At 42.3% G+C, this 20,681-nt stretch overlaps 2 protein-coding genes across 11 annotated transcripts in view; both read left to right on the top strand.

Moving 5' to 3' along the window:
• Positions 1-15,239, top strand: part of stxbp5b (syntaxin binding protein 5b (tomosyn)) — a 44,628-nt gene extending 29,389 nt beyond the window's left edge. For all 10 annotated transcript variants that reach the window (XM_028000268.1, XM_028000267.1, XM_028000263.1 and 7 more), the window contains 5 exons: positions 1,555-1,918; positions 2,091-2,256; positions 3,300-3,411; positions 11,213-11,433; positions 11,523-15,239. In XM_028000268.1, the coding sequence (XP_027856069.1) occupies positions 1,555-1,918; positions 2,091-2,256; positions 3,300-3,411; positions 11,213-11,433; positions 11,523-11,564 (905 nt within the window). In that variant the 3' untranslated portion in view covers positions 11,565-15,239. The remainder of the gene's footprint in view (positions 1-1,554; positions 1,919-2,090; positions 2,257-3,299; positions 3,412-11,212; positions 11,434-11,522) is intronic.
• A 678-nt stretch (positions 15,240-15,917) lies between these two features.
• The window catches only part of sash1b (SAM and SH3 domain containing 1b), a 64,359-nt gene continuing 59,595 nt past the window's right edge, over positions 15,918-20,681 (top strand). Inside the window, exon 1 of the mRNA XM_028000290.1 lies at positions 15,918-17,078. Within this exon, the coding sequence (XP_027856091.1) occupies positions 16,605-17,078 (474 nt within the window). The 5' untranslated portion in view covers positions 15,918-16,604. The remainder of the gene's footprint in view (positions 17,079-20,681) is intronic.

Here is a 20,681-nt window from a genome sequence, read left to right as displayed (position 1 = left end):
CCCAGTCAAAATTACTGTAAAATAAATCTTCTGCTAAGCACCTTTTGCTAACTGACATGTTAAGGTTAAAATATTTTTTAGCTGCAGATGCATCCTGTGCTACAAATGATCAAGTGTTTATTTGCACACTGTGTTATTGAATTATAGGCAATAAAATGTTTTAAAAAAGAATTAATTTATTGGTTTATTTGCATCTTTAAATAAATGTCAATATTATATAAATAAGGCATAAATGAAAAATTTACAAAATGTGAAAATTTTTCCATAAGACTAATTGATTAATTATCAAATTAGTTAACAGATTAATCAATAACTAATATAATTGTTAGTTCCAGCCCTTGTTCAAATGGGATTTTAAGCGATTAGATCTGGGTAAGGTAAAGTTGCTGTGCATTTGTGAAGTGTAAAGACCTCATCATTCCCAAACATTTCTACAAATAAATAACAGAAAAAGTCTTAAATTCATGTGTCTAAAATTAAGGCTTTAAAATGTCTGAAATTAATTTTTTAAAATCTGATTTGGCCTTAAATACATTAATTAATTAAATTTTGACACGGCAGGACTGTTTAATCTTATATATTCATGTAGTTTGTATTTTTTTGACTTTGTGGTCAGGCAAGAATTTGAGGCAGACTTCTTTGTTGCATCCTGTGACTACATCTAGCTAGCTGCTAACATACCTAGCTGGGTATGTTAGCAGCTAGCTAGAGGACAAACATCGTCCAGCCAACTGACCATACCAGCTAAGGTAGCTAGCTAGGGTCCATTAATAGCTACGGTATATTAATTTAATAGTAATATACCCTAGAGAGCTAGCCTGAGTGTATTATTTGTTCCTTAATAGTTTTATATTTTTATATATACTATGTTATTTCATATACTCCTGGCTAGCTAGACGTTCATCTTTGCCACTGGCTCACTTTTTTTTTGCCAACCCATAGAATGCCACATAAATTCAGTGCAAAAAAGCTTGGCACTACGAGGGTTAGGACTGCAGAGAGCCATATGTACTGTGAGAAGCACAAAGCTGCTCCCCAGTGCCACAAACAGACCCTAGAAATGTCACCGTTTTGATCCTCTGGCATGGCTAAAGCTCCCCAGAAAACGATCTGCGCTGCGGCTACTAGCACTGATCTCAGAGCAGCATTTGGTGCGACACAAATTCTGAAGTTGGAGATGTAGTGGATTTTAAACACGGTGGTTGAGCAGAAAGATCCGTCTTACCTATTGAAGAATTTGATTTCAACAAAATTGTTGGTGTGGAGGAAAATACATTTGGAGGGAACAAAATGAGAATTGAGAGCCACAGATGCACATATGATAACAAATTGTCTTCAACTAAAGTGAGACTAGGATAAGATCTATAATTTATAGAAACTATATGCATTTAAAATTTGTAATTTTCTTTTGCACATTTTGCATTACAAGTCTTAAATGTTACTCTTAAAGGCAATAAAACATCTGAAATTTGAGCTGTTGAAACCTGCAGAAGCCCTCTCAGTTCCTCTCTGTGCTGTGTTTTGTTGTTTTATAACCCAAACTTGCATTTCCAGGCACCTTGGTCCAACTCAAAGGAGGCATCCTGACCATGGCCCTGCTGGATGCTGCTGGAACTATGCTGCCCCCTTCCTGTGAAGTGTGGTACGACCCCAACGCCTCCGACGAAGAGAAAGAGAAAGAGAAGACCCGGAGGCGCAGGCCGGCCACGCCTCCGTCCTCACAGGAAGGCCAGGACTCCCAGTTTGCCGTGCTGTGTTCGGAGAAGCAGGCCAACGTGGTGGCCATGCCGTCCCAAACCAGCATCTACAAACACAACATCACCGAGACCTCGTTTGTGCTGCGCGCCGACGTGGTGCAGATGGCCGGGGCTTACTGCATCGCCTGTTTCTGTGCCAACGGCCACATTATGACCCTGAGGTATGCACTGGTACTTTGCAGTTTTGATACCTCTGATCAAAACGCCTCGCCTCTCTTTGAATTTACTGCCAAGAGTGCGATATGTGGTATCTGAACACAGCTAATGAAGTCGTTTGTAGAACTTGTAAAAAGCACCACATCCCTCTGACATCTTTCCGTTTGATGGTTATAGCTTGCCCAGTCTGCGGCCTCTGCTGGACATCAACTACTTGCCGCTGACAGATATGCGGATAGCCAGAACGTTTTGCTTCTCTAACTTGGGCCAGGCTCTGTACCTGACCTCCCCCACCGAGATCCAGAGGATCACCTACAGCCAGGAGACGTGCGACAACCTTCAGGTCAGGCAGCAAGGAAATCGGTTCATAGGATTGCAATTTTTGGCAAACAACTGATTGATTTGTGTAGGCAATTTTTATGAGGAGCGAGATCAGAAAGTTCTGTTCCTTTAAAATCGTATTAATGCCGTTTAACGTGGCATAATTAGGGAAAAATGATGCATAGTTTTCTAGATAAAAGTGGGTCATTTTTGCATTCGGCTCCCTTTATTTTAACACCTAAAATAAATTCCAGAGCAATCAGAGGCCACCTGCTTTGTAAAAAATAAAAATGTCTGCCTATGTGCAGTTGGATAGTAACTTCTCGGAAAGAATGTACTTTTAAAAGTATTTTTAACTCTGCTTACTTTTTACTTTTACTTGAGTAATTTCATTATAAAGTATAAAGTTGATACTCTGCCAACTGAGTAACTTTTTGTTAAAGTTTCAGAAGTTTTATTTTGAAAGAAATTGATTTAGATTTTTTTTCTTCTTTTTTTGTTTTGTTATTTTATGAGTTATTTGTATGAATTATTTTCATTTTGGTTCTCAGAATACCAAAATTTACACATAACTATATTTTGGTCTGTCAGATGTAATTTGTAAATATCAAATGATTAATGTTTTCATCTGCTACTCTGTACTCGAGTCCACATCAGCTCCTCTGTGAAGCACAGTGGTGGTAGTATCATGCTGTGGGGATGCTTCAAAAGAGTGTAGGAAACCTGGAATGAATTCTGATAACCAATAATTGCACTGGATTTTATTTTTTGTACTGACGGCTAAATATAAATACTCTTTTCTTTTTTTTGTAGAATTTTGTTTTCTTCTTCCATTTCACAAATATGCTCCACTTTGTGTTTGTCTGTCACGTAAAATCTCAGTTAAAATTGCTTCTGTAAAGTTAATTTAACTATAGAAGGGAGTGTTGACATTTTGGTAGGAAATTGCATTATTTCAGATCCTAGGTTGTTTTTTGTTTTTAAAGCTGACGTTTATTGCTCGGACTGAACATCCTGGGGGAGAATATATTGAAACGGACGTGCTGATGCTTTTGTCGTCCTCAGGAAATGCTCAGCGAGTTATTTACCCCCGTGGAGACGCCGGAGGCTCCGAACAGAGGCTTTTTCAAAGGCCTTTTTGGTGGAGGAGCTCAGTCTTTGGACAGGGAAGACCTCTGTGAGTGCGCAGCGTCCTTCGTCGTTACATAAGGCCGCTCTAACCTTTTACATCACATTTACATAATACCTCCACTCCGGTCTCAGCAGTTTTCCCGTCAGTGATGCTTTCACTGCCCTTTGATTTTTCAATAGACCAGTGAGAGTTGGCTCGCCGCTTAAAGCTGCTACCAAGACGTTACCTTAAGCGCAATCAAAGTCACTTTACTAAAGTTTGTCTAGAGAACATATCATTCAGTTTTTTTGTACACTTTGCTTTTTTGTTGCTATTTAATGAAGATAAAACTAACCCTCTCAGAAATAAGCATCCATGTTTGGACGCATCTGGTAACATCACTTAAGGCAATTCAGTTTATTTTTGGGGGGTTTTGTTTTAGTATGCCTATTTGTAATCTTAGAGGGTTTTATTTTCAGTGTATTTTTGTTTTCAAAAGTTAAAACTCGCCCATGACGTATAAGCTAGGATCAACTCTTTTTATTTATTTTTATGGTTTTAACAGGGACCGAAACGATTAATCAAATATGATGAATCGATTATTGAAATAATCGTCAATTAATCTAGTAATCGATTAGTCGTTAACTGGAGCATAAAGACTTAAGAAGGAGACAATCTACTGAAAAAAAACAGTATATTCACAGAATAATTAACCAAATCTGTACCAAATGCATATACATTTTAGATGAAAACACCTGACAATAAAAATGTGTCACCCAAAGCTCCTCCAGTGTTACATTTTCAGCTCCAACTGGTCCAAATTCACTAAAGGAGTTCTATGCTATTGCATTTTAGACAATTAAAAATGTCTTACTTACGGTAATCGCCCTTTTTTCGACAGAAACCCATTTTTGATTTTTGTGTAAATTTTTCATTATTTTCAATCTCAATCTGTCAGCTGAAATTGAGTCACATGTTGTTTGTGGTGCCAAACACGAATAGACGTCGTCTTGGCGGCTAACCACACCTCATCATTTCTCCCATGTAAAACATGAACTAATGATAGGAACAGACTGATATCACTCTGATGTTAATGAATACATATCAAGCTGCGTTCACACTGCAGCCTGAAGTGACCCGATTCTGATTTCTTTTTTTTTTTACGTAATTCGACCTGTATCTGATCTTTTCATGACGGTCTGAACACTGAGCACTTCTTCTTTTTATGGTTGGGAGAAAACTGAGACGGCTGACGATACTGCGCCCTCTACTGCGCATGTGGGACACTTTTAGGTCGTTTGCCTGTTCAGACTGCAGAACACGATTTCAGGAGTCAGAGGCTGAAAACTTCTATGACTGCTGATGTCACAGAGGCTGAAAACTTCTGACGTCACGAGTCACAGAGGCTGAAAACCTCTGACGTCACGAGTCACAGAGGCTGAAAACTTCTGACGTCACGAGTCACAGAGGCTGAAAACTTCTGTGACGTCAGGAGTCACAGAGGCTGAAAACTTCTGTGACGTCAGGAGTCACAGAGGCTGAAAACTTCTGTGACGTCAGGGGTAACAGAGGCTGAAAACTTCTGACGTCATGAGTCACAGAGGCTGAAAACTTCTGACGTCAGGAGTCACAGAGGCTGAAAACTTATGACGTCAGGAGTCACAGAGGCTGAAAACGTCCAACGTCAGGAGTCACAGAGGCTGAAGACTTCCGACGTCAGGAGTCACAGAGGCTGAAAACTTCCGACGTCATGAGTCACAGAGGCTGAAAACTTCTGACGTCAGGAGTCACAGAGGCTGAAAACTTCTGACGTCAGGAGTCACAGAGGCTGAAAACTTCTGACGTCATGAGTCACAGAGGCTGAAAACTTCTGACGTCAGGAGTCACAGAGGCTGAAAACTTATGACGTCAGGAGTCACAGAGGCTGAAAACGTCCAACGTCAGGAGTCACAGAGGCTGAAGACTTCCGACGTCAGGAGTCACAGAGGCTGAAAACTTCCGACGTCAGGAGTCACAGAGGCTGAAAACTTCTGTGACGTCATGAGTCACAGAGGCTGAAAACTTCTGACGTCAGGAGTCACAGAGGCTGAAAACTTCTGACGTCATGAGTCACAGAGGCTGAAAACTTATGACGTCAGGAGTCACAGAGGCTGAAAACGTCCAACGTCAGGAGTCACAGAGGCTGAAGACTTCCGACGTCAGGAGTCACAGAGGCTGAAAACTTCCGACGTCAGGAGTCACAGAGGCTGAAAACGTCCAATGTCAGGAGTCACAGAGGCTGAAAACTTCCGACGTCAGGAGTCACAGAGGCTGAAAACGTCCGAAGTCAGGAGTCACAGAGGCTGAAAACTTCTGTGACGTCAGGAGTCACAGAGGCTGAAAACTTCTGTGACTCCTGACGTCACAAAGGCTGAAAACTTCTGTGACTCCTGACGTCACAGAGGCTGAAAACGTCTGACGTCAGGAGTCACAGAGGCTGAAAACTTGTGTGACATCAGGAGTCACAGAGGCTGAAGACTTCTGTGACTCCTGACGTCACAGAGGCTGAAAACTTCTGACGTCAGGAGTCACAGAGGCTGAAGACTTCCGACGTCATGAGTCACAGAGGCTGAAAACGTCCGACGTCAGGAGTCACAGAGGCTGAAAACGTCCGACGTCAGGAGTCACAGAGGCTGAAAACGTCCGACGTCAGGAGTCACAGAGGCTGAAAACTTCTGTGACATCAGGAGTCACAGAGGCTGAAGACTTCTGTGACATCAGGAGTCACAGAGGCTGAAGACTTCTGTGACATCAGGAGTCACAGAGGCTGAAGACTTCTGTGACTCCTGACGTCACAGAGGCTGAAAACGTCTGACGTCATGAGTCACAGAGGCTGAAAACTTCTGACGTCAGGAGTCACAGAGGCTGAAAACTTATGACGTCAGGAGTCACAGAGGCTGAAAACGTCCAACGTCAGGAGTCACAGAGGCTGAAGACTTCCGACGTCAGGAGTCACAGAGGCTGAAAACTTCCGACGTCAGGAGTCACAGAGGCTGAAGACTTCCGACGTCAGGAGTGACAGAGGCTGAAAACTTCTGTGACTCCTGACGTCACAAAGGCTGTACACGTCTGTGACTCCTGACGTCACAGAGGCTGAAGACTTCCGACGTCAGGAGTCACAGAGGCTGAAAACTTCCGACGTCAGGAGTCACAGAGGCTGAAAACTTCTGTGACGTCATGAGTCACAGAGGCTGAAAACTTCTGACGTCAGGAGTCACAGAGGCTGAAAACTTCTGACGTCATGAGTCACAGAGGCTGAAAACTTATGACGTCAGGAGTCACAGAGGCTGAAAACGTCCAACGTCAGGAGTCACAGAGGCTGAAGACTTCCGACGTCAGGAGTCACAGAGGCTGAAAACTTCCGACGTCAGGAGTCACAGAGGCTGAAAACGTCCAATGTCAGGAGTCACAGAGGCTGAAAACTTCCGACGTCAGGAGTCACAGAGGCTGAAAACGTCCGAAGTCAGGAGTCACAGAGGCTGAAAACTTCTGTGACGTCAGGAGTCACAGAGGCTGAAAACTTCTGTGACTCCTGACGTCACAAAGGCTGAAAACTTCTGTGACTCCTGACGTCACAGAGGCTGAAAACGTCTGACGTCAGGAGTCACAGAGGCTGAAAACTTGTGTGACATCAGGAGTCACAGAGGCTGAAGACTTCTGTGACTCCTGACGTCACAGAGGCTGAAAACTTCTGACGTCAGGAGTCACAGAGGCTGAAGACTTCCGACGTCATGAGTCACAGAGGCTGAAAACGTCCGACGTCAGGAGTCACAGAGGCTGAAAACGTCCGACGTCAGGAGTCACAGAGGCTGAAAACGTCCGACGTCAGGAGTCACAGAGGCTGAAAACTTCTGTGACATCAGGAGTCACAGAGGCTGAAGACTTCTGTGACATCAGGAGTCACAGAGGCTGAAGACTTCTGTGACATCAGGAGTCACAGAGGCTGAAGACTTCTGTGACTCCTGACGTCACAGAGGCTGAAAACGTCTGACGTCATGAGTCACAGAGGCTGAAAACTTCTGACGTCAGGAGTCACAGAGGCTGAAAACTTATGACGTCAGGAGTCACAGAGGCTGAAAACGTCCAACGTCAGGAGTCACAGAGGCTGAAGACTTCCGACGTCAGGAGTCACAGAGGCTGAAAACTTCCGACGTCAGGAGTCACAGAGGCTGAAGACTTCCGACGTCAGGAGTGACAGAGGCTGAAAACTTCTGTGACTCCTGACGTCACAAAGGCTGTACACGTCTGTGACTCCTGACGTCACAGAGGCTGAAAACCTCTGTGACGTCAGGAGTCACAGAGGCTGAAAACTTCTGACGTCAGGAGTCACAGAGGCTGAAAACTTCTGACGTCAGGAGTCACAGAGGCTGAAGACTTCTGACGTCAGGAGTCACAGAGGCTGAAGACTTCTGACGTCAGGAGTCACAGAGGCTGAAGACTTCTGACGTCAGGAGTCACAGAGGCTGAAGACTTCTGACGTCAGGAGTCACAGAGGCTGAAGACTTCCGACGTCAGGAGTGACAGAGGCTGAAAACTTCTGTGACTCCTGACGTCACAAAGGCTGTACACGTCTGTGACTCCTGACGTCACAGAGGCTGAAGACTTCCGACGTCAGGAGTCACAGAGGCTGAAAACTTCCGACGTCAGGAGTCACAGAGGCTGAAAACTTCTGTGACGTCATGAGTCACAGAGGCTGAAAACTTCTGACGTCAGGAGTCACAGAGGCTGAAAACTTCTGACGTCATGAGTCACAGAGGCTGAAAACTTATGACGTCAGGAGTCACAGAGGCTGAAAACGTCCAACGTCAGGAGTCACAGAGGCTGAAGACTTCCGACGTCAGGAGTCACAGAGGCTGAAAACTTCCGACGTCAGGAGTCACAGAGGCTGAAAACGTCCAATGTCAGGAGTCACAGAGGCTGAAAACTTCCGACGTCAGGAGTCACAGAGGCTGAAAACGTCCGAAGTCAGGAGTCACAGAGGCTGAAAACTTCTGTGACGTCAGGAGTCACAGAGGCTGAAAACTTCTGTGACTCCTGACGTCACAAAGGCTGAAAACTTCTGTGACTCCTGACGTCACAGAGGCTGAAAACGTCTGACGTCAGGAGTCACAGAGGCTGAAAACTTGTGTGACATCAGGAGTCACAGAGGCTGAAGACTTCTGTGACTCCTGACGTCACAGAGGCTGAAAACTTCTGACGTCAGGAGTCACAGAGGCTGAAGACTTCCGACGTCATGAGTCACAGAGGCTGAAAACGTCCGACGTCAGGAGTCACAGAGGCTGAAAACGTCCGACGTCAGGAGTCACAGAGGCTGAAAACGTCCGACGTCAGGAGTCACAGAGGCTGAAAACTTCTGTGACATCAGGAGTCACAGAGGCTGAAGACTTCTGTGACATCAGGAGTCACAGAGGCTGAAGACTTCTGTGACATCAGGAGTCACAGAGGCTGAAGACTTCTGTGACTCCTGACGTCACAGAGGCTGAAAACGTCTGACGTCATGAGTCACAGAGGCTGAAAACTTCTGACGTCAGGAGTCACAGAGGCTGAAAACTTATGACGTCAGGAGTCACAGAGGCTGAAAACGTCCAACGTCAGGAGTCACAGAGGCTGAAGACTTCCGACGTCAGGAGTCACAGAGGCTGAAAACTTCCGACGTCAGGAGTCACAGAGGCTGAAGACTTCCGACGTCAGGAGTGACAGAGGCTGAAAACTTCTGTGACTCCTGACGTCACAAAGGCTGTACACGTCTGTGACTCCTGACGTCACAGAGGCTGAAAACCTCTGTGACGTCAGGAGTCACAGAGGCTGAAAACTTCTGACGTCAGGAGTCACAGAGGCTGAAAACTTCTGACGTCAGGAGTCACAGAGGCTGAAGACTTCTGACGTCAGGAGTCACAGAGGCTGAAGACTTCTGACGTCAGGAGTCACAGAGGCTGAAGACTTCTGACGTCAGGAGTCACAGAGGCTGAAGACTTCTGACGTCAGGAGTCACAGAGGCTGAAGACTTCCGACGTCAGGAGTCACAGAGGCTGAAAACTCCTGTGACTCCTGACGTCACAAAGGCTGAAAAGTTCTGACTCCTGACGTCACAAAGGCTGAAAACTTCTGACGTCAGGAGTCACAGAGGCTGAAAACTTCTGACGTCAGGAGTCACAGAGGCTGAAAACTTTTGTGACTCCTGAACTTAAACTTTCATGTTCAACTAAAGGTTATTTTAGTTATAATTCTAATTACTATCTTAAAAAATATATTTTTTATTTAAGACTTTTTTATGCAATCAGAAATACACTGAAATATACAAATTAGGAATTAATTTAAATCCTTTTTAAATAAGAAAATATTAATTTTATTTCCTAAATAGCATGCTTGATCAGCGGTAGCAAAGGATGCATCTGCAGCTGAAAATGATCTCTAACATCAACATTTTAAAAGTTGTGTACTTTGTGCTTGACTTAACGTTAATGCGCTGTAGAGTTGAAAATGTGTTTTAGTGTGAGATTATTTCTTTTACTGAATTTGAACCAGGTGAAGCTAAAACTGCCACTTGATGAGTTTTGGGCAGAACGTATTTACAGACAGTTTTTCTTACCTCAAATGCAAAATGTATATATTTTTGTACATTTTGCCTTGAGTACTGTTCTGAGGATGTTGTACTTTTATCAAATAACTTTTGAGTCTGTATACTCCAGTTAATGATTAATCAGTTACTAAATTAGTTGACAATCACTTCAATAATTGATTAATCACAATTAAAACCATTAAGTATTTCAGCTCCTAATATTTGCGACTGTTTATTGTTAGCATTTAATTTATAAAAAGTTTTAGTTTTGTCTTCTGATTTATAGCACTAAATCAGAAACTCAATCTGATTGTTAGCTTTTATTTATATTAACAGTACCATATTTTCCACATTATAAGGCACACCTTCAATGAATGGCCTATTTTAAAACTTTTTTCATATATAAGGCGCATAGAATAGACGCTACAGTAGAGGCTGGGGTTACGTTATGCATCCATTAGATGGAGCTGCGCTAAAGGGAATGTCAACAAAATAGTCAGATAGGTCAGTCAAACTTTATTAATAGATTACAAACCAGCGTTCTGAAAACTCCGTTCATTCCCAAAATGAATAAACATCTGTTTTATTATTTTCCCCCAGGTAAAGTCAGTGACGTGGTATTTTGGTGACACAGTTTATCTTTTAACAACAGCAAGGTATAACATATAGTGGAGGGGAACTTTTCCTCAATTCAATAAACACGTAAAAAACAGTCTGGTACTGTTACGGTAAATCAAACGTTAGTGCAATCATAATATATATCCACTTCCGCACCATTGATTGGTTCATGTTAAATTCTCTGGCTGCTGCTCTATTCACGTGTTCTACTGTGTGACTTGAGCTTAAACTCTGCGTCGTAAGCGTGTCTCTTAATAGGAGCCATTTTGGGGTCTTTACACAAAACCCAGCGTGCACCGCGCGCTTCTTCTTCTACGGGGGAAATGAAGTCGGCGGCTGCTTACCGTAGTTGCGAGACCTGCTGTGGCTCAATATTGGTCCATATATAAGGCCACCGGATTATAAGGCGCACTGTCGGCTTTTGAGAAAATTGAAGGTTTTTAGGTGAGCCTTATAGTGCGGAAAATTCGGTAATTAAAAAAGAAATTTCATTATTTGCTCATTTTCATCTTTTAATGTATTTCTAGTATTGCATTTAAAAAGGCTTAAGTGGGTGAATGAATAATCTGCAGAATGTGCCAATTCTTTTTTACATTTTTTAAATATCCGATTAATCAAATAATTGTCAGTCATTTTTTTGTCGTTTGCTAGTTGGTGAAACGACGGCCGGTAAGGCCTCGCGTAGCCTGGCCCAGCACATCCCAGGCCCGGGCAGCATGGAGGGCATGAAGGGCGCGGCGTCCGGGGTGGTGGGCGACCTCGCCCGTGCCCGGGTGGCGCTGGACGAGAGAGGGCAGAAACTGGGAGAGCTGGAGGAGAGGACGGCAGCCATGATGGCCAGCGCGGAGTCCTTCTCGAAACACGCCCACGACGTACGGAACGACCTCCAATTCACCCGGTTTGTTTTCTTGTTGTTCTCCCTCTGAAATCAATCTGTTATTCTTATCATTTCTCTCCCCAGATGATGGTGAAGTACAAAGATAAAAAGTGGTACCAGCTCTGATGACAGCGAGCGGAGCGCTGGACTCTGTTATCATGCACACCAGTATCTCCGGGGAGCTGGGGTTTCTCCTCTTATATTCTCTCTTTTTTTTTTTCCGCGCACGCGGGCGGGCTGGGGTTGCTCTGCTCAACAGAATCATGCTCTTTCTCTCAGCACAATAATCTTCACTCTCCATTACTCCAGTCGACAGAGAGGAGGAGCGAACTCCTTGGCTTCTCTTCCTCCGTTTCACCCGACAGCGATAGAAGATCGAAATATATCCACACCTGTTGCTTGTCGAGCAAAGACAGGAAGGGAGGAGGGACAATTCTGCAAATATAATGTATCTGGGTGGCCTGGCTGCACTTTCCCAGCCCCCTTTGTTTCCTTTCTAAGCCCTTTATTGTGTCTGCCAAACACAGCGAACTTAAACGAGGAGAAAAGTCTGATCCTTCGAAACGAATCGAGTGAACACGTGAGGTTCCACAGGAGTGACTGGGAAGGACTTATGTTTCATTTTTCTGTTCTGAATCATTCTTTTTCTCCGGTTTAGCCATCTAGAAAGAGCCTTGAAGCACTTAGAGTAGTGGAGTAGATAAGTTGGACAAACAGATGCTGGATCTGTTGCCTCTTAACTGAACAAGGGCTGGTAGTTCAGTAGTTTGCCGTCGTCCTTTTCACAGCTACCGAGTCGCTTTTTGGGCGAGAATGTTTTCTGAGTCACTTTGGGTTTTTATTTAAGGTAGAAAAATATTTTGGCATTGAAGATTGTGTGTTGGGCATTAAAAGTTATGTGAGAAAAAAAAAGTGCTAAAAATGTTTACCCCCAATGAAGAGTTTACATCGTTCTCTAACAAATGAGTTGAGACACTGGAAAACCCCCGAGTGCTGTAGTCAGATCTTGTGACAGGCTAAACAAAGATTGTCGGTAGTTTAACAAGGATAAATGTTTGTGGTTTTTTTTTTTTTTTAGAAGTTTTCTGGGATAAAAATCAACCTTTTTTTCATCCTGGTATAGCTGAAGATGATTTTTGTCCTTTTTTTTCAAGAAAAAGTGTGTTTCTCTTACAGCACAATGGAAGTGGTGATGCTGTTTGTGTTGGTAGACATGACCGAGCACAGTGACTTGCTCACTGTGCCACAGCTCGTCTCTCTATGAACTGCTCTTTTAAACACTCTCTCTCTCTTTTTTTTGTTTTTTTTGTTTGCCTTTGCCTCATGAAGCGTAAACGCCAACTTCTAGCTCTGTGTACGCTACTGTGACTTGCAAAAGTATTCATCCCTCGTGAGCTTTTCCTCGTCAAAGAAGTGGGTAGCTGTGGAGGTTTAGGAGTGTTTTAGATGGTTTTCGTGTTTACAAATTCAAATCTGTAAATTGTGGTATGTTTTGGTTTTCAGCCCCGTCTTTATTATGATTTTTTTTGGGTGTGTGATTTTTAACATTTCAACCAACGTTGACTAGATCATTCTCACAAAGCATACATCAAACCTTTGACTGTATGCTTTGGCTCGTCGTCGCTCTTCGCCACAGAACTCTGTTGCGGCCTTCGTTCAATACAAAAAGTCCCACAGGACGATACTCCCACCACCGTGGTGTTTTTAGGGTGACGTGCAATGTTTCTGACTCCAGTTTGCTGTGAGATGTTCAAAACTGAAGCTTCTCCACAGTTGTATCCCCGGCCTGTCCCTTATCTTTTTTTGGTCTTTGCGAAATTTGTTTGCAATTGCTCTTCACAGATCAGCCATATTTTATTCCAAGCTTAAACTACACGCATTTCCACTCCTTTTGCTAATTAGGTCATTTATTAGTCACCTAATTAGTTGCACTTTTTATTTAGTGGTATCATATCATAAAAAAGAGGCTGAACAGACAATAGATTTTCATTAAGGACAATGAAGTTTGTGACTTAGTGAAGTATAAAAAAGGTTCCAAAGGGTGTGAATACTTTTGCTAAGCGTTGTACAGGTTTGTGTTTGTGAACATGCGTATACGAAGGAATATGTGTAGTATGGCCGCTTTATTGATGCAGTGCATTACATCAGATCTCTACAGGTTTAATTCATTTTTGCTGGAGTGTTTTGTCGAAAAAGACTCAACCTTTTTGTTTCCTTTCACAAGCTGCAAGGACCTGCTGCTGTTGTACGCCAACATAGGAGAAGCAAAACTTCGTCAGGCCAAATTGCTGCCAAATGTTGTAAATAGCGCGACGGTTTGACGCGAATCTGAGCTTCGGCAACACTGTACGCTTGCGGCCATGTTGTTTTCTGACACCAAAGAGTTACCTTTATTTCACAGAGTTGTCTTTATTTATGTGTTTTTCCCCTCCGGAATACTAAGAGTGTATTTTGACACTTGTCGAAGTCTACTGTGTACACAAAGGAGAGCAGACTGACTTTTTTTGGGTGGGGGGCGGGGGGGATTTGTTTTTTCGTATAAGCACGACACTTTTCTCACCGCCTCCACCAGTTTTTATTTATTTTATTTTTTTCTGTTCAGAAAGGTGAGCAGCAATAGCTGGAGGAGTTTCTTTCCAAACTGATTGATCCACCGGAGAGAAAAATCCAGAACCGTCGGCTGGAAAAGACTGAAACGTCTCAACCCTGCGGTGGATTACGCAGCAGTTTTCAAAGAAACCCTTCACTAAAATCAGACAGCTGATTTTAATCTACTCCACTTCATACTACTGAGATAAACCCATGTGGAAGAGAAAAAAATATGTGGGTTTTGCACTATTTTTTGTACTCTGTAAAATTTTGCTATGATTTTCAATGTGTCCCATTTTCCTTTTTTTTTTTGGAAGGACAAAAACATCGTAAACTTGTGCTTATTTATATCATTCGCTGATTATGATGATTTTTTCATTCTCAGATTTTGTTCATGTCCGATTAAAGAAACTATAAAATATTTATATTTTAAAACAAAACAAAAAAAACAATATATATGTATATATAAATGAATATATACTTTTATTTCAACAATCTATTAAAATAAGTACCTTTATGTCATTTTGAGATGGAGGAAGTGACGTTTATGTCCAAACAATGGCTCTTCATAACTCGTCGTCATTCAGAAACCATTTTCCTGTACGTATCCAAGTCGCTCGTCCAATTTTAAAGCTTTGCTACTGCAGCAGGATCGCCTCCTTCTGCTGGGCTGTTTCTACGAAAAGTGTGGCCTCGACTTTAAAAGTTTGCAACTTGTACGTCCTAAATGGCCTCTTATTGCACATTGAAGGATGCATGATATTACGTGTTTACAAACTTGAAACGACCATGTATTATCCCTCTTAGAGATCGTCTGCTCTGGCATTTGTATTTAGCACCACGTTGAACAAAAAAACCTGAAGTTTTTCGTTTCGCCTCCCTCATCCGATCATGCGGTCACCGTTTGCTTCAGAGAACTTCTTGCTTTCCCTCCCTTTGCGCTGTAGAAACGCGTCCCGCAGTCGAGCATTGTGCCGGAGAGCTCTCGCCATACTTCCATCCGTCTTCTGGGATGACGAACATCTGTGGAGTTGCAGTATTTTGTTTGGCAAAAAAAAATTTTTGTACAGTTTTATTAAAATCAATTTCACATGGATGTCTGACTTAATCTGCTGCCACAAACAATTTAGACTGTAGATACAGTATATATAGATATTATTGTGCAATGTAAAATAATAATAATAATAATAATAAATGTAAAACCCAATGTAACATTTGTCCTGTGGTTTCTGTTCTTATGTAGTCAATCATTTTATTGATTGAGAAGTTCTTGACACTCTTCAGGTCACAAAACAAACAAAAATACTACAAAACTTCTCATTTTCAAAGAAATTACATTTATTTGCCTCACTTCTTCTGTGGTTAGATATTAAACATTCACTCCCTCTGATATTTTTTAGACTTCATCATGTCACCTTTTAAGAAATGTCAGGTTTGACAGGTATCTGAGTTAGATATATGTTTGGGCTCCCATGAAATTATTTCAAACCTCCTTTTATCCACAACTCATCAAACAGCTTCAACCACTTTTAAGAACTCTAATCATTTGATTTTCTGTTTTTTTCTTCTATCAGAAACACATTTCTCTGACTAAATCTGCCTGGGACAAGAATCGTTTTGGGCTCAAATGAATTCCCCTCATTAATTGGGAGAGAAACCACACTTTGTGCTGTCATTGACCACTTTCTAGCCAAGTTCTGGCTGAATATTTAACCACTTCTTGAAACTAAGTGCAAATTCTTTTAATTTTCAACCCTTTGATTTGATGTTATAATTTTTATCTTTATTTTATGTTATTGGATGCGCTTCTCAAACAGCCCTGCAGGTGGCAGCAGCGCCCGCCGTGCTCTCGTCATCCGGCAGGGAGCCTCATCTGTCGGCAGCATCTTCACTCTGAACTGTCCGCACAAGCGGAGGGACAGGAAACTTAAAACGCGGCGTATGTGGAGAACAGACTGAACTAAGTGCGCTCTGCTCGTCTGGAGGTTTTTCTTTTGTTTATTTAAACGCTCTGTTTGTGACAGCAGCGACATGTTTCGGCTCTGCCTTCGCTCTCTGCTCCGGATAAATGTTTGATGGAGCTCCGCGTCTTAAACCGCCGCGATGGATGAAACAAAGAGGCTGGACGCAGTCCTGGGGAAACGTTAACGCGGTTTGTTCCCGGATTGAGAGAAGGTACCAACTTTGAGGTAACTCATTAGTTGTAATTGGAAAAAGTCTGAAAGTAGAAGAACTTCGCTGTGTTGCCTAAGGATGCGGTCTCGCGCTTGTTCTTACCGTCAATTTGCCTCATTTGTACACTTTTACGTGACGTCACAGGTGGAGGTCATTAAAGCTTGAACCTTCAGCTGGGTTCATGGCCTGATAATTTCAGGTAGCGCCTTTTTTTTTTTTTTTTTTAATTCCCCGAATGCTTCAAACATGAGTTACCTGTGCTTTCTGAAACTTACCAGCAGATGTGCCTAATTTGGAGAGCTGAACCTGGTTCTGTTTGTGCTGCATGGACCACTCAGCTGCACTGCCAAGGGGGAGATGATGAGTATGAATTAAATTAGCCCTTGTTAATTCTGCCCTAAGATGAGCCAGGGGGCAAACCTCGTCCTCCAGTGGCTCTCGAAGCTCCACCTGGCCCAGTACGTCGAGTCTTTCCTTGACAATGGCTACGACGACCTAGAAGTCTGCAAGCAGATCGGAGAGCCGGATCTGGACGCGATCGGCGTCCAAGTCCAGTACCACAGGCACCGGCTCCTCACAGCCGTGCAGGAACTCATAGAGGAGGACAGAAGGAGAGCACCTGGCTACTATTTCACCTTGGAGCCTCTGGAGGCTTCTGCTTGCCACCACTCTGACAGAGTGCGTGACCCGGGGTCACTGGGGTCACACGCGCAGACCACGGCCGTACACCAGGCCTCCTGTCCCGGAAACCACAACCCGAGATTCACAGATTGCAACGACTTTGTGACTTACCCCAAGCTGAAGCTGAAGGTGCTGATAAGAGACAAGCTGGCAAAAGACGGAATCAACCTGGGACAAGCACCTTACACCCACAAGGTAGGGAACTGTCACCCCGTGTGTTTCGCTCTTTGCTCAGGCTGGATGCTAGCTCGTCTGAAGCTGTCTCTTTGAGTTTAATATGCTCACTTTGCTGTGTGTGTGATGAAGAGTGTGACGAATTCCTTTGATGCTGCTGACGTCCATTGATTCCTCTTTAGGGCTCTTGGGGATGCGTTGTTGTCTTAGGCAGAGCTCTGCAGGGATTCACCGCACTGCTAATGTACTCAGTCTTTTTAAATTAGGCTTTACTGACTTGATTTATTTGCAAATTTACACTCCCTTCTGATCTTTCCTGCAGATTTTTTAGATGAAAGTAAACCCACTTCCTGCGAAGACAACCCTCTTAGGGGTTTTTTTGGTGCAAGAAACGATTTAGAAACTATTAATCTTGAAAAGGTTCGACTTGTTGCATTCTGTGCGCGAACATGCAGAACATTGATGGTCTTATTGAACATAAGCTGATATGGTATGGTTGATTACGGGCAAGTTTTTAGTCAAAACTCTAAATATACTATCTTAAATTTTCCTTCTCTAGCAGGATTTTTAGTATGACTCATGAGTTATTACTTTTGTTAATTTGAGCTGTGATTGAATTACTGTTGTTTTAGTTTAGGTCCTTGGTGTTCAAATGTTTTGCCACAAAGTCTGCAAGCTCTGGAAATATGTGGGTTGTTTTTTTTCTTTCAGTAGAAACCAGGAAGTTGCATAGAAATTGAAGTTTTAATGCAAGTTTAAATATGAGAACGTTTTACGATTATCTATAATTTCACAAGGCTGTGTTTCTGTTAACTATATAATTGCACACGTTGGAATTACAAAAAGAAATGAGCTTAACCCTCCTGTTATGTTGCGGGTCAAATTTACCTGTTTTAAAGTTAAATTATAATTTTTTTAAATAGTTGGAAGTATTTTTTTGTATGAAATTTTTTCTATTTGTCTTAATAGGTGCACTCTACATATAAATTGAAAATTTATTCATTTGACACATTTGCAATCCCCCTGCGTCTACTTTTTACATAGATATTGTTCGGGTCAATTTGACCGGGCAGTCAAGTTAAAGAGCAAAAAAAAGATTTTAAAAATTTCCATTTCTTTATGTTTCCTTGCAGCTATGAACCATATTTCACCACACACACACAATCACAACGCCACTCCTTTTAGGACTCGGAGGGTTCAATGACTTATCACTTAAACTTATTCTTGTGTGATTTTAATTGCGTCTCAAATTTAGTGAAAGTACCGCAATGTTGAAATTGTTTTTCTGGACATTAGTGGGGTATCAACAAAGTTTTTTACGCACATTTGTCATGGAAACGCATCTACTGTTGTTCAGTAGTCATTGCAGATGGGTCAGCAGGACCAGGAGGTTTGTAGTCCAGGTCTGTATGTACGCTGTTGATCGTTCTTCCGTCAACGATCCTCTGCTGAGCTAAACCCAGGCACTGTGAGGGTGTGTTTGTTTGTCTCGTCTGTTTCTGTGGTTTGGGCCTCTGATGAACTGTTGACCTGTTCATGGCCTGCTTCCCCCTCTTGACAGCTGCCATAGGTTTTATCCCCTGTGACCTCAAACAGGTATAGAAAATTGCATAGACGGCTTAGTGTGAGGAAAAATACTATAATCCACTGAAGGCTTTACACTATACTTAAAGCATAACCAGCAGCAATTTACAATTTGGTTGAAAATGTCAGGTGTTTGCTTTATGTGGACCATCTACTGAAAGTGTTTCTTGTGTCATGATCCACTTCCTGCAGGACCGGTTGGTTCGTGTAGATGCAGAGGATAGTTATTGGACTCAGGCTGTGATATACTCAATCTGTGGTCATCCAGGTGAAAAGAGGAGCGACAGGTCTGGCTTGTTTTCAGCAGAGTGTCTGTGACTCTGAGGAAGGCAGCACCGATTAAACTCTCGATGCTTCATCGGAGAAAATGGATGACGATCGTTGTAATCTGCCCAAAGTGTGTGTGTTTTGGCTGTACCGTACCTGACTGTCGGGATGAATCTTTACCAACTAGCCCTGTCATCTGTGACTGAAGAATATCTCTACATTTTCAGACTTTATGACTGGGCTGAACACGAAACGGGTTTTGTTCGCAATCAGACTGTAATGTCTTAGCACAGTTTTAACCAGAAATAAAACACATAACCCGTTTTGCTCCTGCTGTCTGACATTAAAGTATGTGAAACGTTTCCTGTTTTAGGTCAATTTTACCAAAATTAAAAAATTATCAGATTTTTTTAGAGTGCAAAAAAAACCCCATAATGTAGTATGAATTTAAATATTTAGGAAAACCCACTTGGCGATAATGCTTTGTACGCTACGAATAACCTAGTCAGCAACATTTGAGCTAAATGGATGCAAACCAGTGAGCGTATTTCGAGGTAACAACCGGAACTCACTCTTTTCTTGTGTGACGACAGAATAAATCAAGACATGTTTTGATAAGTGTTCATATCGGCCCCAGATCAAAATAATAATAATAATAATACACTTTATTATTTATGTAGCATCCTGCAACAATGCCTTGCATTGACCCAAAGTATTTTACCAGATAAAACAAATAAATACAATAATTTAGAGCTCCATTAAAAAGACACAATTTAAAAAAAAAAAAAAAGTAAAATGAAATATAAAAATACTAAAAGTTAAACATCTAAACCCCTCCAAAAGCAGAAGATGTTGTACAGCTGATAAGTGAGTGTTGATTCAAAATCTAACATGTTTGAAAAGCCGCTCAGCATGGAAGAAGCCATTTCAACAGCGATAAGACTAGTTTACTGAAAGATGTGTGTGAGCAACGCGGTCTGCAAACCCGACTCGGTTACACCAGTTCTGTCCGGAGGAATGGACCAAACGTCCAGCCAACGCATGTGGGAGGACAAACGTTTAGAGTGTCGGGTCGTCACTCATGCTTCCTTTCAGTGGGACGCGGGCCAACCTTTTCGACACACTAAATTGACCTGCGCTGAGACGACGCGTGCGGTCGTTTCATTCATTTTCATTGTGACCGAGTGTCGCGGTCGGACTCGGGAGTCAGTCGTCAGCGAGGAGGGATTTGAAGCCATCAGCTGGGATTGGTTGGCTGCATGTGAACAGCATTTTGAAGCAGTTTGACCTTTCAGGTTCACCAGAGTCAGTCCATTAAAACGACTGCAGGTATGTAGGCCACCACTGCTATTTTTTAACCCCCTCCCAGTATAAGTACAGCAGCTTCAGGCTGAGCTGGGAAGATATTTTTACTTTGATTTGTACGAGGTTTTTACTGTCTGATTACCTTGAGGGGAAAATACACCAATGTGTTTTTAAAATCAAGAAAAAGAAAATAAACAACATAATGGTTTTTGTATAAAACAGAGAAGCAAGCATTTTTTAACCTACTACTCCTAAAAGAATACATGACATGGTTATTATAATTATTATGCCATTGTACTAATATTTATGTAAGGTTTGGATAATAATATATTCTTATAAGTTTTCTGTAAATTATCATAGTTTTCTGACAATTTTGCTGTGTTATTTAAAGAAAAATAAACATTTTGGCCAAATAAAATGTCTGAAGAGTTTTGAAATGAGTTTAAGTATAATCAATATAATCAGACT

The sequence above is a fragment of the Xiphophorus couchianus genome, chromosome 19 (assembly GCF_001444195.1).
Source record: "Xiphophorus couchianus chromosome 19, X_couchianus-1.0, whole genome shotgun sequence".
In the NCBI taxonomy this organism is placed as follows: domain Eukaryota; kingdom Metazoa; phylum Chordata; class Actinopteri; order Cyprinodontiformes; family Poeciliidae; genus Xiphophorus; species Xiphophorus couchianus.
The sequence above is the reverse complement of the archived record's forward strand: the minus strand, read 5'-3'. Positions and strand labels throughout refer to the sequence as shown.